The sequence below is a fragment of the Heteronotia binoei genome, chromosome 5, assembly GCF_032191835.1.
Source record: "Heteronotia binoei isolate CCM8104 ecotype False Entrance Well chromosome 5, APGP_CSIRO_Hbin_v1, whole genome shotgun sequence".
Taxonomy (NCBI): domain Eukaryota; kingdom Metazoa; phylum Chordata; class Lepidosauria; order Squamata; family Gekkonidae; genus Heteronotia; species Heteronotia binoei.
The window spans coordinates 124,317,701-124,341,216 of NC_083227.1; the positions used below are offsets into that span (position 1 = coordinate 124,317,701).

The 23,516-nt window shown below is 43.0% G+C and overlaps 1 protein-coding gene across 1 annotated transcript in view; it reads left to right on the plus strand.

The window, feature by feature from the left end:
- Positions 1 to 19,979, plus strand: part of CCDC69 (coiled-coil domain containing 69) — an 82,381-nt gene extending 62,402 nt beyond the window's left edge. Inside the window, exons 5-9 of the mRNA XM_060240294.1 lie at positions 584 to 657; positions 5,438 to 5,539; positions 9,066 to 9,185; positions 16,656 to 16,753; positions 18,099 to 19,979. Coding sequence (XP_060096277.1) covers positions 584 to 657; positions 5,438 to 5,539; positions 9,066 to 9,185; positions 16,656 to 16,753; positions 18,099 to 18,264 — 560 coding nt within the window. The 3' untranslated portion in view covers positions 18,265 to 19,979. The remainder of the gene's footprint in view (positions 1 to 583; positions 658 to 5,437; positions 5,540 to 9,065; positions 9,186 to 16,655; positions 16,754 to 18,098) is intronic.
- The last annotated feature ends 3,537 nt before the right edge of the window (positions 19,980 to 23,516 follow it).

Here is a 23,516-nt window from a genome sequence, read left to right on the forward strand (position 1 = left end):
TGCTTACTATGCTGGCCTTCAGGCTGTCATTTTAGTTCTGATTGCACAGGCATTCCATGGTTCCCTTTTGCATACACCAACCACTACAAAGTTTTTCTCATAATTTAGCAGCAACATATTTGTGGCTGTAGAGAGATTTTCATATAGCAAAGGAAGCATGCTGAAAAGGCTTGGAAGCAGTTGTGGGTAGAAAGCTAGCAAGTAAGGGTTATGGGACAAATGGAGGTATAGGAAGTAAATGTATTTAATGTCTCTATACAAACTGCAAAGGCAGCTAATGCCAATACTAAAATGCTGGGCATGCAGCGCACACAGATACACAAATGCTCCCTAGAGGCTGGTAATGACTGTTGCTTGTGAATATGCTCATTAATGAGCCTGACTCCCAAGAAGACCATCCACTGTATTTTTGAGTGGACTAGGTGCCACTCAGCTCTTGTTGCCTGGTGTTTGGCCCATATGCTTTTAGATTCTCCACACCCAAGAGAGAGAAAGGTGAAGACTTAAAAGCTTACTCCTCTGAGCTATTGTAGTAATTTTCCTCTCAGATCTTCTGATCATTGATTTGGTGTTTCCCTTGCAGAACTCCAGAAAGCACATGACCAAGAGAAGCTGCTGCTGAGAGAATCCCATGAAAGGTCCCAGTCATCTTTACAGGTGCCACCTCACCTTCAGAATGCTATGTGTCTCATAAGAATCTGGTTTTGACCTTTAAAGTCCTAAATAGCTGAGACCCAGACTACCTGAAGGATCACCTCAACCCATATTGGTCAATCCAAGACTTGAAGACAGCCCATCTAGGAAACGGCAGAATATAAATTTTCTAAATAAATGAATGAAAGGCCTCCCTCTGGGAACTAGCCCTAGCAGAGGTTGGGCTGATGGAAATCCAGGGAGGGAGTGCTTTTTCAGTTGTTGCTCCACAATTTTGAAACTCCCTCCAAGAGGAGCTGAAAATAATTTCTTACCTAAAGGTATTCCAAATGGATTTGAAGACCTGTCTTTTCAATTGGCCTTTGAGTTAGAGAAATAACATATGGCATGCAAGAGGAGTAGCATCAATTGCATTTTGTTGTCTTGTTCAGTATTGTAAACTACTTTGGGGGGCATTGTTTGAAAGGCAGTATATAAATAAACTATGAACTGTTAGATTAAATAAAAGGTCCACTTTTCCAACATCCTGGTTCCTGCAGTGGCCAACTGGATGCCTCCTGAAGACCTGCATGCATGAAGGTCCCAACATCCTGTTGTTATACCTCAACAGATAATAATTTCTTTTTCCTTACATCTCACTTCCTTATTTCAAAGTCTTTAAACAAATCACACTGAATTTTTTCATCAACAGAATTTGCAAAAATAGCTAAATGCCCTGTATTAAAGACTCATACTTTGTGACATTCCAAGTGCCATTTCCCAGTCTGAATGTGAATGTTCTGAGTTTCATTTGTAACTGGCTATATAACCAGGGCGCTCCCCAGCATAGTAAGAATTATCTCTTATCTGTATGTTATCTTGTTACCCCAGCCTTCTTGCAAGGAGCTCAGGCTACACAGTACTTCCTTTTTGCTGTTTTTTTTCCTTATAAGAACCTTATGAAGAAGGTTAGAATGAAATAATGATAGGATCAGGCTTTACTCAGTGAGTTTGAGTGGGGATATAAACTTGGATGTCTCTAGTCCTAGTGTGACTCTAATAATTGTGTAAAATTGGAGGGGTGGCATTATTCATACGGGAGGGTTACTCCTTCCGGGCTCTCCCGGGCCCAAAGATTGAGGGTATTGAATGTGCCGGTTTGGCGTGGGATGTCGGAGGGGGGTTGGTGATCTGGCTGGTGTACCGTCCGCCTAACGCACCGGCCAGCGCCTTACCATCCCTGATGGAGGCTGTGGCGAGTTGGGCGTTGGAGTACCCAGGGCTTATGGTCCTGGGTGATTTCAACGTCCATGCCGACGACTCGGCCTCCACTCAGGCGATGGACCTAGTGTCTTCCATGGCGACACTGGGACTCTCTCAATTTGTTACGACACCCACGCACCAGGCCGGGCACATGTTAGACCTGATCTTTGCGTCCGGGATTTCGGTGAACGATATCGCGGTAGAAGCGGTACCAAGGTCGGATCACCTAGCCCTCAAGGCCCGTGTGGAGATGCCACCCCAACCCTGTATGGGCGGAGAGCCTATTTTGGCTCGCCCCCGGAGCCTGATGGACCCGGAACGGTTCCAAATGGCACTAGGGGATCCCTGGCCCCCTGGCGATTCCCTCGATGACCTGGTGGAGGCCTGGCAAGGCCGGCTAACCAGGGCCATCGACGAGATCGCACCTCGACGTCCTCTGCGCCCTCGCAGGAGGCTGGCTCCATGGTATACCCTGGAGCTACGCCGGCTGAAACAGGGGCTCAGACGACTAGAGAGGCAGTGGCGGCATACTCGGGACGAAGCGACGAGAACATCTTATAGAACGTTTATGAAGTCTTATGAGATGGCAGTCAAGGCTGCAAAGAAAGATTACTTTGCAGCCAAGATTGCATCTGCAGATTCGCGCCCGGCACAATTATTTAGAATAATTGGAGATCTTACTACATTGCCTCAAGGCAAACCAAATGTTAGGGAATTAGAGATTGGCTGTGAGGCTTTTGCGAAATATTTTGCAGATAAAATCACGTCGCTCCGCCAAGACCTGCCTATCACATTGGATGCAGTACGGGAACTTGAGGCTCCGCGCCTGTCTTCGGGTTTGGAGTTGGGTCGGTTTGACCCGCTCAGCCTGGAGGAAGTCGATGGAATTCTCTCTGTTGCGCGCCCAACAACTTGCGATTTGGACCCTTGCCCCTCCTGGTTGATTAAAGCTTGCCAGAGGGAGCTTAGATGTCCTTTACGGGACATAATAAATAGATCCCTCTCGGAGGGGCGTTTTCCATCACCTCTGAAAGAGGCTTTGGTCCGCCCCCTCTTGAAAAAATGTACAGCAGATCCGGCCGAATTGGCAAATTACCGACCGGTTTCTAATTTACCGTTTTTAGGTAAAATTATTGAGAGGGCAGTGGCGCTGCAACTACAGGGTTTTCTAGATGACGCTTCCGTCCTAGACCCTTGCCAGTCCGGCTTTCGCCCGGGCCACGGGACGGAGACAGTGCTGGTCGCCTTGGCAGATGACCTCCAGCGGCAACTGGATCGAGGAGGCGTGGCGGTGCTGATGCTGTTAGACCTGTCGGCAGCGTTCGACACGGTCGACCACCGGCTACTGACCCGCCGCCTCGCCGACATAGGGGTCAGGGGGCTGGCCTTACAATGGCTTTCCTCCTTCCTCAAAGGTCGGGGACAAAGGGTGGCAATCGGGGGTGAGCTTTCCCGGAGGCGCACACTAGATTGTGGGGTGCCTCAGGGAGCAGTTCTCTCCCCGATGTTATTTAACATCTACATGCGCCCCCTTGCCCAGATTGCCCGGAGTTTTGGACTGGGTTGTCATCAATATGCGGATGACACCCAGCTCTATCTGCTAATGGATGGCCGGCCTGACTGCGTTCCAGTGAATTTAGACCGGGCACTGCAGGCCGTGGCAACTTGGCTTAGGCTGAGTGGGTTGAAGCTGAATCCGACGAAGACAGAGGTCCTTTGCGTGGGGCGCGGCGCTCTGGGAAGGGAAATACCTCTCCCGGTTTTTGACAGTGCGCCGCTGAAGGCGGCGGGCCGGGTCAGGAGCCTGGGAGTCCTACTGGAGCCTTCACTATCAATGGAGGCCCAGGTAGCGGCCACTGCCAAGTCGGCATTCTTCCACCTGAGGCGGGCAAGGCAGCTGGCTCCTTTCCTGGAGCGCCGGGACCTGGCAACAGTGATCCATGCGACGGTCACCTCAAGACTAGACTACTGCAATGCCCTCTACATGGGGCTGCCTTTGTGTCGAACCCGGAAGCTGCAGCTAGTGCAGAACGCAGCGGCCAGGCTGTTATTGGGACTCCCGAAATGGGAGCATATACAGCCGGGGCTGCGTGAACTGCACTGGCTGCCAGTTACATACCGGGTCCGATACAAAGTGCTGGTTATTACCTTTAAAGCCCTATATGGCCGAGGACCTGCCTACCTGAGGGACCGTCTCTCCCCATATGAGCCCCAAAGAGCACTGAGGTCGGCAGGGAAGAACACGCTGACTATCCCTGGGCCAAAGGAGGCGAAATTACAGAGTACACGGGCACGGGCCTTCTCTGTTATAGCCCCGTGCCTTTGGAATCAACTTCCGGAGGAGGTACGGGCCCTGCGGAATTTGGACCAATTCCGCAGGGCCTGTAAGACCATCCTTTTCAAGCAGGCGTTTGTAGAAGTTGATAGGATGGCTGTTTAATTACCAACGATTTATCTAGTGACCCCTGCCATAATACAAGTGTACAGATAACATCAGGAAGATCACCGCCGTTTAAACTATGGAATGACCCAGACATTTGGAACTGGTTTTAGATTGTTGTTTTAAATCAATGTATAACTTAAATGTTGTTTTAAATTACCTTATATTGTATATTTTATATTGTATAATTTATCAAACTGTTGTCAGCCGCCCTGAGCCTGCCTAGGCGGGGAGGGCGGGATATAAATAAAATTTATTATTATTATATTATTATTATTATTAAAAACAGAAAGGCAAAATTTTGGAATTGTGTCTGAATAGAAAGAAGCTCAATCAAGATTCACGTTGTTTGCTAAGAGTTAGTGAAGACTGAGAACTATTTGAAATCAAGTCTATTAAAAGGGCACAAGTAGTAAGAACAGGTAATTTAATATTAGCTGCTATCTATTGTTCTATCTTTGGAGCCTACCATTCCTAAGGAATATAGAAAGCACTGTGCAGTGTGAGTTATGAACCAAGGAACTGAATTCGCAATGAACTAGTGAATATTCATATTTTCTAATATTTTCAAGTACACTTTTCCCTTCCTTTAAAATTACAATGTTACAATGAATCAAAGTTTTTAAAATATAATTGGAAACAGAAAGGCATTGGACTGTAGCCTTAAGATTTCAGTTTAGAGTGGAACAGATAGATATGAGGAATTTGCAGTTGCTGAAATAAACCTAGGAAACACTGGTTTCAACTACGGTATGTTTTATGGAAATCAGGCACTTGCCAGTTCCAAATACAGAAGCTGCTATTTCACAAGACTAGTCTGCCACTGGTTATTGTGACCAGTTTTGATTCTCTGGTGTTTGCTGTTGGTCTTGTAGATTTGTTGCACAACTGGTCCACTACTGTTTACAAACTCAAACTGTCACACTGTTCTATATAAGTATATATCTGTAGTCTCTGTGCAGTCTGTTGGAATTTTGACTTGTGTCATTAGCTTATGTAATATCACGCATGTTTGGGGACACATTTTCTTCTGAATTATTACTGCTTCCTACAGAGTCATGGGCTTGTATTAATACTCTGCCTTCTCTCTTTGTGCCACAGGAGATGATTGACAGATTGAGTTCTCAGCTGGCATCCTTCCAAGAGAAAATGAAACGGGTAGAGGAATCCATCCTGAGCAGGGACTTTAAGAAGCACATCCAGGTGATGTAAACTAAACTGGTCAAAATCTGCTGGGATGACTTTCTAAAGCTGTGTATTGATAGAGACTCAGCGACACTTCTTCTTTTACCATTAACCGGACAGGCAATGTGAGGAGTGTGTGCAGAGAGAAGGAAACCGGATCCAAGGAACTGTATTTGTTGAACATGAAAAGGGGGTGATGCTACTGCTTATGTACTTCTCTTCCAAGTAGACATTTTGTACTCTCTAACCATGATGACAATGTTCCTATTTGTTTTAATTTAAAACTATTAATTTTAGGCCAAAGTGTCTGTGTGATTGTTTTGAGTGTATCACTCCTTAAACACATGCTTTAATGTGATGAGGGGATTTGTGTGCATCAGTGAAGCTGACAGCAATACCATAAGGAGTTTAGACCTAGCAGAATCACTTATGGCAGAATGGTCTCAGCTGGGACACCAGACTAAGATGCATTCACCCTCAGGAATCAGCGACCAATCAGCAGAAGACAATGGACAGTTCCAATGTTGATGGGGGCAGAGGAATCCTTGAAGGTGGCTACTGGGCAGCAGTGGTAGTGGAATGTGACACTGGCAGAGAATCTTTCATAGACAATGGCAATGGCACTTCAGCTAACCCTGGTTAGTACTATACAGAAGAGGGCAATAGTAAACCACTTCTGATCACATCGTACCTTAAAAAGCCTATGATAAGACAATCCAAAATGTTGGGGTTTTTTTTTAAAAAAAGATATAATGCTAGAAGAATGCAGGTCAGTTTGCACTCAATCAGCTATTGGGGAAGAGCTGAGGACAAGTTTGAGTAGCGCTATTCTTAATGAAACAATTGGATTAAAGCCAAAAGAATGACATTCAGTTGCTGATGTGAATAGATGTGAAAGGGAGGTCCAGAGTTGTTTGGCACATATCATAGGAACATGGAACATGAGAAGTATGAATGAAAGTAAGCTTGAAATCATAAAGTAAGAAATGAAATGTTTAAACATTGCAATCTTGGGTGTGAGTGAACTAAAGTGGACTGGTTTACGACATTTTCAGTCAGGAAATTACAAAGTGTTTTACTCAGGAAATGACACAGAAGAAACACTTTCTCTGATAGTGAGGCAATGCATAGCACAAGCAATCCAGCTAGAATGCAAAGACCTACCAAATAATATCAATCTGATTTCATGGAAAGCCCATCAACATAACCATCTTTCTAGTTTATGCCCCATCTACAGATGCTGAAGAGGAATAAATTGAAAGCTTTTACGCAAGTATCCAAGAAGACATTTATCACACATCTAAAGAAAATAGGCTGATAATCATAGGTAACTGGACTGGAATGCAAAAGTTGGAAACAAAAGTAGAAACAAAAATTGTTGGAAAATTTGGGCTAAGTGTGAAAGCATGAGGAAGACAAGAGTATTGCCTACTGGGGAATTACACAACTTTTGTTGGAAAAGGCAATGTGTGCTATACAAAGAAGAAAAGAAGAAGGCCCTGCAGGGGGGCAACAAGAAGACAATTAGGATTGTGAGGAGGACAGCACCTTCTCTCCTGCTAAGAGTCATTCCTTGTCTGTCTCCAGGTTGCTGTTCTTACAGCATTTCACCTCTTCTCAGAAGTGCCACATTCAGTCTCCCTTCTCTCTCAGCTAGAGATGTAGTTAGGAAACTGTCTCTCCTTTTTTCTATCAAGCATGTTAGTTCCTAAATAAACCTTTATCAATTCTTTAGTCAGGTTGTGCACCATTGCTGTGTTAATTACTCTACCAATGACTTTAAGGTTAACAATGAAGAAAGTGAAAATGTTCAAGAGTTTCTATTTTACTCCTTGGCTCCATCATCAACCCAAAGGGAGACTGCAACCAAGAAATCAGGAGACTGAGACTGAGAAGCACAGCAATGAAGGAGGTGGAAAAGCTCTTTATATAGGGATGTGTTGCTGGCTACTAAGATCAAGACATTTCATATAGTGTTCCCCATTACTATATACAGGTATAAAACTTGGACAGGGAAGAAAGTTGATTCATTTGAAATATGGGGTTGGAGGAGAGTTTTATGGACATCGAGTGTCCAAAAGACAAATTAAGTGAATTCTAGATCAAATCAAGCCTGAAAAAAATGACCAAATGTAGGGTATTGTATTTTGGTCACATTAGGAGAAGACAAGACTCACTGCAAAAAGACAATTGTCTCATGCTAGGAAAAGTTGAAGGCAGCAGGAAAAGAAGACAACCCAATATGTGGTGGATTGACTCAATGAAGAAAGCCACATGTCTCAGTTTGCAAGGCCTAAGCAAGGCTGTCAGCGATAGGACTTTTTGGAGGACATTAATTCATAGGGTCGCCATAAGTCAGAAGCAGTTTGTACCATGCTTTGGCCCCTCCCCTCCCCTCCTCAAACCTCACCCTCTCCTGGATCTACCCCCAAAGTCTCCAGGTATTTTCCAACACAGACCTGGCAACCCTACCTGGCCCTCTAGGTGGTTTCTAGCCTGTCAAACCAGGATTGAGCTGATTCCTTCCTCCCTGCACTCTCCAAAATAGCACCCTTCTGGAGCTACCTGTCAGCCCCTAATTGTGTTGGCCAACTTCCTATAGGGCTACCCTGTTCCAATGACTGTGCATGCTGCTTGTTCTATCTCCTCCCTCCCCCCTCCACATCCTGCTTCTCTTGCTGCCATGCCCACTGCTGTCTTCTCTGCTGCAGTTCTGGACTTCTGAGGCCTGTCCTAAGCCCCTGCCAGCTGCAGTGAGTCAGGGGCTGCCACTTGTAGCCCCTATTGGTAGTTTCTCCATTGGATGTGATCCTGATCCTCAGAGAGGGCCAGCAGTGAATCTGGGTATTGGCCTGTCCCTGGACAGCATCATTTATAATGCTGATTTATTGACACACGGATAATATATATGCTGGGGAAAACTGGGCATATGCTGGGAAAAACTGGGCAAAAACAAGAAGTGGCACAAAAATTAAGAACTGCAGTTTCATTCAGAGATGGGAAGACTGAGAGAAGGATTTGGGGAGTTAAAATTGCAGGAATTAGAAATATAAAATCATTCCTGAAATGTGGGAAACTTTTTTATGAAGGAGCTACTTACAGAGAAATGATTCCCCTGCTAGCATATCTGAGGCCATACCAATTGTTTCAGTCAGCAGAACAGTCTCTAAGGGTGATCCCACTATAACTATTAAGATGAATGAAAAAAAAATCAGTTATTGCTTGGCATATGCACTGTTAAATGATGGTTTGTGTATATGAAAACATATTCAACACTACAGAGCTTTTCTGTATTGCCATATTCCCTCAGATGCAGTACTTTTCAGTGATGGTGGTACATTCCAATCATGTGCAAGTGATCTTCTTAATCGTTTCCTACAGAAAGTTGTGGAGAGAACCTCTCAATGTGGCTGTGTTCCTATATGACATGTATATGTATTGCTGGATGTTTTGTGAATGAAGGAATTTGCATGGCTATAGGGTATATATGGCTCAATCTTTTAGTGAAAAATTTCCTCCTTTTTTTTAAAAAAAAATATTATAGGATTATGGGAGCCCTAGCCAGTTCTGGGAACAAGAACTTGAAAGTCTGCATTTTGTCATTGAGATGAAGAATGAACGTATCCATGACCTGGATAAAAAGCTGCTGAGCCTGGAGACGGTGGTGGGTGTGCTGTATTAGTTTCCTAAGAATTAGTAGAGAACAGTAGGAGAGTTGGTCCATTGTGTTCTATACCTGAGTGGCCTCCTTGATAGAAGCCCTACTGAATTCTGTCTAGATATCAAGAAATTTGACACCCACCCTTCCTCATTTCCTTGAAGCACGTTCCAGGTTTTAGGCTTATCAGTACTGAGGTTCTGTGAGACCTTCAATGAGACCAATCTCTTACAAGAGTACTAAAAGGAAAGCTTTAGATACATGTTTCCCAGGATCCCTGCCTGTTACAACAGTGTCCTCCCATTACAATGTAAGACATCGTGTATATGATGCTATGTCACACACACTTATGGAAAAGTAATTGAACAAAGCAGGAGTCAAGTTGCACCTTTAAGATCAGCAACGTTTTATTCAGAACATAAGCTTTCGTGTGCTAAAAGCACACTTCTTCAGACGAGGGAATAAGGTACAGTGGGCTGAAATAGATGTAGTTGGTGGGTTAAGAGGGCAAACTGATACAAAGCTGGGATCACATGGTGGAACAGTGTGACAAATTAGAAGGCCATTTGATCTGGATAGCCATAAAAGGTAATAAAAGTTGCCTGCTAATTGGTGTTGCTGCAAGTTTAGGTAAATTACAAAAGGACATGTAATTCCTTGTTCTCGTCCACCTAATTTACTTCTCAGCATTATTCTAAACATTATAAACATCATTCTAGTTTGCCATTAGAAAAAAAGAATACATAAAATGAAAATGGGTTAAGCATATGTAATGAGATAAACAGCCAATATCTCTTATTTGAGTATGTCAATATAAAACATTATTCTGATACACTATTATTAAAGAGAAATACATTGGAATACTGTGGATGTATAGCTATACTCACTGAGAGTGGCTTTAGCATATGTAATGAGATAAAAAACAAATATCCCTGTTCAGTTCTGGGGAGGTGTTTGTTCCAAGTTAACTGAAGGGCATTGTTGGCATTTAATGGCATATATAATGTTGGGAGATGAACAAGTGAATGAGCCTGTGTAGTCAATGCTGTTAGGCTCAGTGATTGTGTTGTCTGGGTGTATGTGGCAGCAAAATTGGCACTTGGGTTTATTGCTCAGATGAGATGCTGTATTGTTGTGGGTGAGGAGGAGTTTGAGATTGGGGGGCTGTCTGTGTGCAAGAAAAGGTTTACCCTCCAGTACGTTTGAAAGAGCTGTTACTGTCCAATAGAGGTTTTAAGTTGTTGATGATACTTGAACTGTTTTCAGTTGAGAGTTGTGTGTGATCACTAGTGGTGTTCTGTTATTGTCTCTTTTGGGTCTGTCTTGTAACAGGTTTTCTTGGGGTATCATTCTGGCTTTGTTAATCTGTGTCCTGACTTCATCAGGTGGGTACTTTAGTTCCAAAAAGGTTTGTTGTAGATCTCTCAGATGAGAATCTCTGTCAGCAGGATTGGAGCAAATGCGGCTGTAGGGTAGAGCCTTTCTGTATACAGTGGATCATTTGGTATGTTTGGGATGGTAGCTGGAGGCATGCAGGTATGTTTGCCGGTCAGTAGGTTTCCGGTATAAGGTAGTATAAGGTAGTGTCTATGCGTCCATTGTTTATTTTTACAGTGGTGTCCAGAAAATGTATTTCTTGTATAGACTAGTTCATTGTCAGGTTGATGGTAGGGTGAAAGTCACTGAATGCCTGGTGGAATGCATCCAGGGCTTCTTTACCATGTGTCCAGACCATAATGATGTCATCAAGGTAACACAGGTATAAGGTAGGTATGAATGGGTGGGAGTCTAGGAAGCATTGCTCCAAGTCAACCATAAAGATGTTAGCATATTGTGGGGCCATGCAGGTGCCAATGGCTGTACCATTGATCTGTAGGAAAAGTTTGTTGCCAAATCTGAAGCAGTTACGGGTGAGAACAAAATGGCCCAGTTTGGTGGTAAAGTCAGCTGTGTTTTTATCAGAGATTATATTACTTAAGTGAGTATAGCTATACATCCACAGTATTCCAATGTATTTCTCTTTAATTATAGTGTATCGATGGATTATGGAGTATCAGAAAAACATCTATTTCTGTTTCACTGACTACACTAAAGCCTTTGATTGTGTGGATCTCAACAAACTGTGGCAAGTCCTTAAAGAGATGGGAGTACCAGACCACCTCACATGTCTACTGAGAAACCTGTATAAGGGTCAAGAAGCAACTGTCAGAACGGGATATGGAACAACTGATTGGTTTAGAATAGGAAAAGGAGTTTGACAAGGATGTATATTGTCACCCTGCTTATTTAATTTATATACAGAGTGTATCATGTGGAATGCTGGCCTGGATGAAGCAGAAGCCGGAATTAAGATTGCCAGGAAAAACATCAACAATCTGAGATATGCAGATGACACCACTCTAATGGCAGAAAGTGAGGAGGACCTAAAGAACCTTTTGTTGAGGGTGAAAGAGGAGAGCACAAAAGTAGGCTTGAAACTCAACATCCAAAAAACTAAGATCATGGCATCTGGCCCCATCACACCTTGGCAAATAGAAGGGGAAGACATGGAAGTAGTGACAGACTTTGCATTTCTGGGATCCTAGATCACTGCAGATGGTGACTGTAGCCATGAAATTAAAAGACATTTGCTTCTTGGGTGGACAGCTATGGTGAACCTGGGCAGTATAATAAAAAGTAGAGACATCACCCTGCCAACAAAAGTCCATATAGACAAAGTGATGGTATTCCCAGTAGTAATGTATGGCTGTGAGAGCTGGACCATAAGGAAGGCCGAGCGCAGAAGAATAGATGCTTTTGAGATGTGGTGCTGGAGAAGAATCTTGAGAGTCCCTTGGACTGCAAGAAGATCAAATCAGTCAGTCCTAAGGGAAATCAACCCAGACTGTTCCTTGGAAGGTCAGATGCTGAAGCTGAAGCTCAAATACTTTGAAGAAGAAGATATTGGATTTATATCCTGCCCTCCACTCCGAAGAGTCTCAGAGCAGCTCACAATCTCCTTTATCTCCCTCCCTCACAACAGACACCCTGTGAGGTGGGTGGGGCTGGAGAGGGCTCTCACAGCAGCTGCCCTTTCAAAAACAACCTCTGCCAGAGCTATGGCTGACCCAAGGCCATGCCACCAAATGAGAAGGGAGCACTCACTGGAGAAGATCCTGATGCTGGGAAAGACAGAAGGCAAAAGAAGAAGGGGATGGCAAAAGATGAGATGGCTGGACAGCATTACTGATATAACAAACACGAATTTTAGCAGACTTCGGAGGATGGTGGAAGACAGGAGGGCCTGGATTGACTTTGTCGTTGGGGTCACAAAGAGTCAGATACGACTGTGCGACTGAACAACAACAAAATCAGAATAATGTTTTATATTGACATACTCAACTAAGGGATATTGGCTGTTTATCTCACTACATATACTTAACCCATTTTCATTTTATGTATTCTTTTTTTCTAATGGCAAACTAGAATGATGTTTATAATGTATGGAATGATGTTGAGAAGTAAATTAGGTGGACAAGAACAAGGAATTACATGTCCTTTTGTAATTTACCTAAACTTGCCTAAACCAATTAGCAGGCAACTTTTATTACCTTTTAAGGCTATCCAGACCAAATAGCCTTCTAATTTGTCACACTGTTCCACCATGTGATCCCAGCTTTGTATCAGTTTGCCCTCTTAACTCACTAACTATATCTATTTCAGCCCACTGTACCTTATTCCCTTGTCTGAAGAAGTGTGCTTTTAGCACAGGAAAGCTTACGTTCTGAGTAAAACTTTGCTGATTTTAAAGGTGCACTTGACTCCTGCTTTGTTCAACTGCTTCAGACCAACACGGCTGCCCACCTGGATCTGTCTTATGGATAATTAGGCAGCTGGCGCATGGAGAGGGCACAAAGGTAAAACTGGTGTTTTAGAGGGGCAAATAAGTATTTAAAAGACATCTATCAGACAACCTTCTCACTTTTTAGACGGATTTTTTTAAAAAAAAAATGGACGAGGAAGAAGAAATGCTGATTTTTTAAAAAGAATTTTTATTAAAGTGTTCTATATAATCAGATTTTAAAATGCTTTTGATTGCATAAAAATACACCCCAAGTGAATTGGGGTGGGAGGTTTTTGCACCGTATTAGTTTTAAAAACAGTGGGCACAGATTCTATCTTAGTCAGACAAACCTCCCTTTTCACAGAGGAGAGGAATATACTAAAACAGCACATGCCACCTGCTGGCATTATGTGATTATGCAGTTAGGTGCCAGTGTTTTTCTTTTTTCACTGGTGTTGTGACGAGGGCTGGCTCCAAGGTTTGTCATTATAATACCTCCTAGCAAATAAACCTGAGGCAACGCCCTTTCCTTGACCTGGTGTTTTTATTAGCTTTAAGCTAATACTTGTTAAATGTTCTTTCCTCAACTCAGTTGATTAAAATCAGATTATTAATGGTTTTATTTAAATTAATTTTAGATTATTATGATTAGAATGTATTTAATAAGGCAAGAATCTTAAATATTGATGAATGTGTCTTAAGGCATAAAAAATTCACCCTATATTAATTTATTAAAAGGAGCAGGATACTGAATACATATTGCTGTAGATTACATCGTTCGTATCGGAAGACAGCATGATGAATTCAGCTGTAGACAGTAAAGTAAATCTGACTCTGCGTTGTATCAGGGTTGCTAGTCAACTGGAAGGCATAGGAAAGTAATTAATCCAAATAATTGGAGACAGGGTTCCTAAGATGAGAAAAAGATATAAAAAACTTTCAGTATGGGAGTCTTAATTTTGTGGGAAGTTGAGGGGCAGCAGCCAGGGCAGGGGCAGGTAGCACAAGTGTCTGGTACAAGTACAGTCATGTTGGCACACGCCCACTACACCAAACTTTTGCTGCTCAGGAGTTTGTAGAGTAGATAAAGAAATCACCTTGACCTTCAGGAACCTAATAGTATTCTGGTACTCTTCCAGGCATATCCTAGGCGCCCACCACCATGACAAAGCATGAATTGGTACTTCTAAACTTCATGCATGTCTACATCCATGCAAACACACATGCCTGAACCTGCTTTGGTTTCTTACAGAAGAGGGCATGTTCAAAGATTATATAGATGACTACACTGCCACAGAGGGGTGCTAGAATCAATGGCTGCCTGTCCCTGATCTCTCCCCAGTTAACCAACTTCTAATACTGGGACAGATAACAGCCTTAGTCACAAAACTGGATCTGGATGGGTAAAGTCAATCACAAAATGACAGGTTATACAACATATTTTACTGTTTTCAGAGCAGCTTTTCAGTGCTCAGGTGGGCACTTTGTTTCCCCAGAACAAACTTGTTTCCCTAAAGCAAACCCCGCCCCCATTGTAACCAGAGTCAGCGTGTGGCAGTAGGCCAAGAAGGTGACCACTTAGGGCGCCACTTGGCCTAGAAGCGCCACAAGGCGCCCCCTCTCCTTACACCCCACACCTGCTGCCTCCCTGACTTCACCAAGGCTTCCTGAGATTTGGAAAGCCTTGGTGAAGTTGGGGGGCGTGGCAGTGAGCACGCTCAGAGCCTGGCCCTGAGCATGCCCACTGCCTTCCTGACCTTGCCCGGACCTCTCCCAATTCAGAGGGAGCCGGGTAGAGGTCTTTCCAGTTCCCTTTGAAGGATAGAGGTCTTTCCAGCTCCCTTTGAAGCAGGAGAGGGCTGGGCACAAGGTGCGCCAAGTGTTTGAGCTTCACACGCCCCAATGATGTTGCTTCTGGTGACATCATCAGGGTGTACGCGCAAAGCGCATGCTGATAAAGCACTTGGGGTGGGGTTCAGCCTGGAGCACAAGAATCCCTAGCACCGGGCCTGATTGTAACTTGCCATTCAAGGGAAAAAAACACATAGAGTTAGCTCTGTGTTTTCATTAGAAGAGACAAATGGCAGCTTTGAGGCAGTAGGAAGGAGTGAATAGCATGTTGCTTTCCTGGGGTCATTTCACAGAAGAAGAGGTGCTGGAGTTCATTAGCACAACTAATTTACATAACTCATTTGCATATGTCCCACACCCCTGACATCACTGCAAGGTGTTCTAAATCATATCAGCTCAGCATCTACCTTAAAATGCTTCTTGAATCATAATTGTCATAATAAAAACTTACTCCCATTATACTTTTTAAATTGCTTTCTCCTATATGGCCACAGTGGCGTGATCAAGATTTCCATCTGTCTGCTTTATATGCTTTGGTTATTTTCCCATTTTTTGTGGGGGGAAATATTAAAAAGTTTGTCAAATCTTAAGAGTTCATCAAAATTCTCACAGGGGTTTTGAACAATGGAGCCCAGAACCAAGTACTGGGGAAGAGGGGTTAAGAAAGAAAGAGCACAGTAAAATTTAGAGGTTCTGGAGTGCTGCTCCTATGAGCTCCTGCCCAATATGAGACCTGTTCCTTTCCCATCCAAAGCAAGGATGGATGTGTACTGGTGCAAAAAAGGAAGAGACTTGGATGGGAAGGGGTGCTGGTGGCATTGTTTTCACATTGTTGAAATGTTAATAGATGTGTATATTCATGTGTCTCCTTTTCATGAAAGAAAGGAACTTCTGTGGTAGCTGTAAAGGGAAGGATAAGAAATGACAGCAGCACTGGAGGAGAGACAGAGAGTCAGTTTTAACTGCTTGGAAAATGACTGTTCTCTCTCAAGTGATTTTCTGCTCACCTCTGCTCTTGTGTGTGTTTCCAAAATTTGGGAGTGGGTATGGTATAGAGGCCCAGTTTGGTGTAGTGGTTAAGTGCATGGACTCTTATCTGGGAGAACCAGGTTTAATTCTCCACTCCTCCACATGCAACCATTGAAGTGACCTTGGGTCAGTCATAACTTTCTCAGAGCTGTTCTGCTCAAGAGAAAGTCTACTGAATGGAAAGGAGATTGCAAGCCACTCTGAGACTCCTTCGGGTAGAGAAGAGAAGAGATTGGATTTATACCCTGCCGTTCACTTGAAGTCTCAGAGCAGCTTAAAATCTCCTTTCCCTTCCCCTCCCCACAACAGACAACCTGTGAGGTAGATGGGGCTGAGAGAGTTCTTCCAAGAACTGGTAGTGAAGGGTGGGGTATAAATCCAATCTCATCTTCCTCTTCTTCTATTTTTATGCAGTTCTGACCTGGATAGCTCAGGCTATCTCAATTTTGTCAGATCATGGAAGCTAAGCAGGGTCAGCAGTGGCCAATATTTGGATGGGAGATCTCCAAGGAATGCCACAAACATTACCCAGAGACAGGTGATGGAAAACCACCTCCGAACATCTCTTGTCTTGAAAACTCTACAAGGTTGCCATAAGTCAGCTGTGACTTGATGGCACTTATCATACCACTATCCTTACACAAAAGTTTTCCTAAAAATGTTGTGGTTCTCTACTTTTCATTATCTGATCTAGGTGTTTGTGGATGATGTTTCATGCACAATATGCCTGTCATATCTGATGTTTGCTTGGTTGTTCTTCTGTCCTCTGGTAGATGGAGAGGAACTTGTTGCTTGAGGAGAAAGTTAAAACTCTTCAGCAAGAGAATGAAGATCTCCAAGTACGGATGCAGAACCACCTGGCAGTGGCAAGGTAAGACCTTAAAATATGAAGCATCTCTCATCAAAGCATACTTTGTGGGGAAAGCCAGGGAAATTCACATTTGAGAATTCCTCAAGAAAGTCTTGGGTAAATTGAAATCAGTGGGGTAAGTGCATGACTGAACAGTTAGTTGCCCAAGAATTGTTTTGAATTTTATAAGATATTTATTTAGAAATAAATTGGATTATTTTCTTCATATAAATGTGCTTTTCTGATTGTGGGATCTAGAATTAAAGCTAAAAACTGCTTTTTAAGAGTATTCTCAAGTTAATAGGCTGGACAAAAGAGATAAATGAATGATTCACAGCTTTGTGCAAAAATGTTGTGAGATTAATATGTAATTTAATTTTTAATTAATTAATTCAAAGCATTTCTATGCCATGTTCTACACATATAGCATCACCAAGGTGGTTGAACATTAAAACATCATTTAAAATAAGGTGTATATAAAATATGTAAACAATTAAATTAAAAAAAAACATATAGGTGGCATACAAACACAACACAACCAGGAAGAAGAGCCAATAAGAGTAACTGGGGGTATGTCAAGCAAAACAAAATAGGCTTCACACACTGGGGGACGACAACCATAGAGGGAGACAGACAAATCACCCTGGGGAGGAAATTCCAAAATTTCAGCACCATGACCGTGAAAACCTGTTATTGGGTTGCCACCCATCAAGCCTCAGGTGGCAGGGCCACCCAAAGCAGGGCCTCCAAAGATGACCAGGGTGGATGAGTAGAGAAAAGGCAATACTTTGGATATGCTGGCCCCAAGTCATGTTGGGCTTTTAAATGTAGGGGTTCATTAATATTTGCCTGTTGTCATTTTGGTTCAAAATTATGCAGTGGGATGAAATGTACACACACACAACACATCTTGTTTGCTGTCTGTTCACTCTATGATCAGCTGCTGCTTTGGCATCATTTTAAAAAACAAATAAAGCAATAATGACCCCAGCCAACCAGGGATCATGTAGTTAGTATAACAATAACATGAGACTACCTAAACAATCAGATTGGTTAGGTGAGGGTATAGCATAACCAGCTGAGAGTCAAGTTCCTGAATTAGAATTATCCTAACTGAATGAGCATTCATGTCCTTTTGCAATGCCTCTCTCATATTGCCTAAGGATAGTTTTCCTCTGTTATAAATTTTGGAGGGAAAAACAAACCTTTTTTTTCTAAACATTATTTTCTGCTTCCTGTTTTCAGGACCATTAAAGATGAGGAAATGCGTGTAATGAAAATGGACTCTTTTTGCCATCTTGCTGTCACCTATACTAAGATATTTAAAATTCTCTGAAGTGTTCCACTGTGTACTCTTGCTTTACAGGCAGCTTTCTGATGAGCTCATCACTCTTCGTCAGGCCATGGAGAAGGAGTCACAGCTGAGAGAACAAGCCCATCGGGAAAAGGAAGAGTTGCTGTACAGAATGCTTAGTGGTGATCCCCCACACACCTTCCCCATTGCCACTGAGGCACCACTCATAGCTACATAGCACTTTGAAAAGCAGAATGGACTGCTGGAAGTTGGGGGTGGTAGAAGAGGTTAAAAACAGGACTCTTCTGGCCTATTATTCTAGTTCTGAACTAGACCCGGAGCTGTGAGACTCTGGCAGGAGAAGGGATCCAGAGGTACCACATGCTCTGTTCACTTCACTGTTCTGACACTTGAGGAGGGTAAAGTGAGTTGCCTAAAGAGGGAAGATTTTCCAGCCTTAATGCTAGTCAAGAAACAATGCTAGACCTGAATATGAGTAATGAATGTAAATTAGCAGTGGCCTGGGACACACCCCCACCCCACCCCGAGAACAAACTACCTCATGCCAGATGAGGTAGGCTGGTGTCACAATTACTGTTGGTTTAATATTTAAATAGCTACAGTTGTAGGTAGAAAGAAGCCACAAAAGAAGAAATTGTGCCTGGGAAAAGGATGTGCAGTTAGATTTGCTGCCCCTAATTAAGTTCTCCTGTCTGCTGTTGTCAGAAGTATAGAACTTTTTAAGTGCTTTGTCTTTGTAGAAGTCTAGACCATTATCAGTGAGCAGTTTCCTCATAATTGAAAGAACATTTCAATTACTCTACTATGTAGGTGAGATTGCTTGCATAAGTCTTTCCCACACTCCACTGATGCTGAGGTAGTGTGTGTGGGCTGGTTCTGTGGGAAAGATCTGCCCAATTTGACCCCACTTACATAGGCCATTTATGTGCTAGTCATGCAGGACTTTCTTACAGATGAACGCTTGCCTCACATCTGAGAGAACCTCAAAAGGGCACCGAAGATCCAGTTTCTTCCAAAACCAAAATTGATCTTCCAATTGAAACTGTTTGTGCTGGCCTTAGAAGGTCAAGGTTTCTTTGTCAGGTGAGATTTTCTGTTATTTGAGATGAAAGTCAAGTGAAAATGTCTGGAAATCAAAGGATGCTTTGAAACCATATAGAAAAACTGGCAATAGAGGGTTCCCATGCTGATTGTGAAGGAACAGTAATTTCAAATAAATGAGCTCTTGTGGTTCCAGACCACTGAAGTTCTGGTAGAAGTGTATAGCAAGTATGACTAATGATTTAAGAAAAGTTTCATTTGGATTAGAACAAAGTGGTTATAGGATGTGTTCTAATCCACACACATTGTATACAGTCTGCAATGGAAGAAATGATATGTAGTACCGTGTGAGCTGAGAACGTTGTAAGTACTTAAAAAACACAAGCTTATGAAAGTCAGGATGAAGTGGGTGCTGGAGGAAAACCAGTGAATATTTAATTTACCTATATAAGATGTAAAACAGGTTTGCATAGTTTGTGAGCAACCAAACTAAATGTGCTCCATGAGCACCAATACCCCCTTGTAATTGCAGTACCAGATACAACCAGGTCTTTTATCTTGGCTTTGGTGCAATACCATATATAGGTGGCAGAATGCTCTTGGTTTGGTGGCCAGTATGCTGTGCAAGGTGACACAGATTTTATTTCTGCTACTTTTGTGGTACCAGAACTCTTTCCAAAGTTTCAGTTATACTTCAAGAGGAAACAAATTCTATCATTGTCTCTCAAGACAGCTTTAATTGTTAATTGGAACCCATCTATGGCTGAATGACAAAAATAATTTATCTTAAAGGTGCATCCACTCAAGTGAGAAACTCATATTGTTGTATCTCGACATGATGACTCGGCATCTGATCCATTGTGCACTGTGAACTGGTGTTCTCTGAATGCCCTTGGTAAATAATCTCTAATAAATTTAGTTCCTGCCTGTGAAGGACAGTCCACAGAACTATGTAGATGGAAGCGATCAATGCATAGTAAAGAAAAAGCCCAGCAGGAACTCATTTGCATATTAGGCCATACCCTCTGAAATCATTGTTTCACACAGGGCTTTTCTGTAGAAAAAGCCCATCAGGAACTCATTTACATACTAGGCCACTCCTATTGACACCAAGCCAGCTGAAACTGCATTCCTGTGTGTTCCTGCTCAAAAAAAGCCCTGGTAAAGACCACTTCTTTACAAATTGATTTAGACTTCTTTTTATTGATTTGCATTTTGAATTGGACAAAATTGTCAGAGGAATGAAGAAAAATTAGAGGGGATGTTTATGTTTTGATATTATGGTTGATGCCAGCACTTGGATGACCTGGCCTAGTGCTGCAATGGGACCTCCAGATTTCTTGAACAAGCCATTTGAAGAGACTGCTCCTTGCAACAATACTGTAAAACTCCCTTTGGTTCAAAAGAGAGTTAAAACTCTGTAACAATTACATAAGATACAAAAGTCCACTGAAACTGGTATCAAACCAAACTGGGTTTCTGGTCTGTACTGAGAATTTGAACTCCTGATGGGAGAAGCAGTTCCCAAATGTAAATACTTCTTGCCTTAGGGCAAGAGATCCTGTGGGCTGTTGGAAGGCAAAGGCTCATGAGAATTCCTTTGCTTGGATTCTCCAAAAGTGACCCTGGGTCTAGACAAAGTTGTACCTGCTGCCACAGAGTTCCAGGGAGGAAAGTGGGCTTTTGAACACCAAGCCAAGGCCATCCCAGAGAGGTGAGACCATCACACAGTTGGAGAGGTGGGGAAGGCTGCTGGAGAACAATCAGACTCAATCATCTCTACTGCCTACACCTGGAATGAAGCAGTCTGGCTAACCACAGATTGCCAGAGTTTATATTGCTAGTATGTGCTGGTGATGGTGCTGTTTCAGTACAGCCACTGAGATATTTGGAGGAGCTGTCAGCAGATACATTATGTGGCAAGGAGGTCTCAGTAGAAAAGGCTGCCAGATAGGGTTGCCAGCTCTGGGTTGGAAAATACCTGGAGATTTATGGAGTAGAGCCTGGGGAGGATGAGGCTTGGAGAGAGGAGGGACCTCAGTAGGATATGATGCCATAGAGCAGGGGTCCTCAAACTACGGCCTGCTGAGGACATTTATGCGGCCCACCGGGTTATGGCAAAATCAGACCGGAAGTGACGTTCGACCTAAACTCGCGTTATTAACGCACACTTCCGGCACTGGGCTGAGGCAGCGGAGACAGAGTGTGAGGTGATACCGAGGTGAGGTGAGTTCCCAGGCCGGGGTGTGTGGTGTGGGAAAGGGAGAGAGATTCAGAAGACGGAGAACTGACGGCCCGCGGCCTTGTACAGTAACGGCAGTCCGGCCCTCCAACAGTCTGAGGGACAGTAAACTGGCCCCCTATTTAAAAAGTTTGAGGACCCCTGCCATAATGTCTATGCTCCAAAGCTGCCATTTTCTCTGGAGGAACTAATCTCTGTTGTCTGGAGAGCAGCTGTAATTCCAGAAGATCTTCAGGCCTCACCCAGAAGTTGGCAACTCTAAATTTAGAGATGCCTCTAAATAAGGTGCTAATACAGGTGCACACAAATCTTCACCTAGGTAACCTCCCCCTTTCAAACCATTTGGTTGGTTCTCCTGCCAGCTCTATCTACTTTCAGGCAGGGGCTTTGCCACTTCTTTCCATGGTAGTTCTCCCTGTAGCATCAGCCCAGAATCAGTACTGGAATAAGGCCAACAATAAAGTCTACACCTGCTTTTCCAGAAAGATGTAGGAGCTGTGCATTAGGTTTACATCTGTACACACATACTGTGGCACTACTTTAGTTAGTTATTCTCAAGCCCCAGATTCAGCAGGAACTCACAGGAGCACAGCTCCTGAACCTTTCTGACAGCCCCCCTCCTCCTCCCCACCTACCTTGTCCATTGAATAGTAGGCACAACTGCATAACAATCCCTGGTTTAGGAGAGTGGGCAGCCAGGAGCTTTGCCATGCCCCCAGCTGCCTTCATTAACCTGGAGAATCAACAGGCATGCGTGCAAGGTCATTGTAAGTCTGTAACAGACATAGATTCAGATTTGAGAGGGCCTGTTAACTGGTCATTTTTGTCAACTCCATTAGCCATTATTAACAGATGAGAGGATTTAAATTTTGATGACAGCCAATTCAGCTTCATCATTTTTTATATTAACAAACAGGTGTTTGTGTGTCTTCAAATTATGGTGATTTTATTCAGACTGCTGCAAGGATGAGGACTTGGTGGCTGGTGGAATACATGAGTGTAATTTTTCTTGCAGCGTACAAAAAATTTGGTCCCCGTCTCTCCCCCCCCCTCAATGTCTGGAATATGCTCATCTGTTTCTGTAATGTTCCTCATCCCACCTTTTCTCAGGAGAAAGCACATGCCATAGTCATCATAACATCTAATTTATCTCCTGAGTCTTTCATCTATCTACACCTCATTCCTTTTCCTTTCCTTTCCCCCATAGGGATATCTTGCCCTCTGGGAACAAGCAGACACCTTTTCATGTGATAAGGAACTGTGGGATGGCTGTAGGGATGTTTCAAAGGGAGGATATACTATGCATCCCCTCCAGTACCCACATGCTCAAGATTTTGAGCCTGTTATGATGCCCTGGGTATGGATGTTGCTGAAACTCATTCAATTTTTCATCTTCTGCACCATCAAATATCAGCAAGGCCTTTCCATTCTCCACATTGGGCAAAGAGGCCAGTTCTCACACAAATTAATAAATGGACATAAATCCAACATTTAAAACCACAGCACTAAAAAAAAAAAACCCCAGTGGGAAAACATTTTAATCTTCAAGTCATACCATTACTGACCTAATAGTGGCAGCCCTAAAACTAAGAAACTTCAAGGGGAAATTACACCTCATGATTGCTGAACTTAAATTCATTCACAAGTTCAGAACAATAGACCTCCCAGGGCTGAATGGAGACATTGGATTCTTGTCTCACCACAGATGCCAGTTTTCTTCTCCAAAGTGTTCCCTTCTGCTCTAATCAGGTTGATTACACTATGCATTGTACAAGCATTCTTTACATCACCCCTCCCACCTTGTGACCTGGATTTTTTTTTTTAAAAAAACCTTGATCTCCTTTCCTGTTCATGTCCGATGAAGGGAACTTTGACTCTTGAAAGCTTCTACCTTGAAAATTTTGTTGGTCTCTAAGGTGCAACTGGACGCAAATCTAATTGAAACTTATAGTATACCATGGACAATGTTGTAGGATTTGTGCTGTTTTCTACTCTTGGGATGTCCCAAGTGAAGAGGAGGGGGGATTACCTTCAAGTTTTAGTGAAGCTGATGGGCAATAGATTCAGGACATACATATGGCCATCAGTATATTGAACTGAGTATTTTGTCATGTGAACTGATACAAACTCATTGACAATACTCCCTCTAAGGTGTGGAGCCTTGTGAGCAAAAATTCTACTTTGTG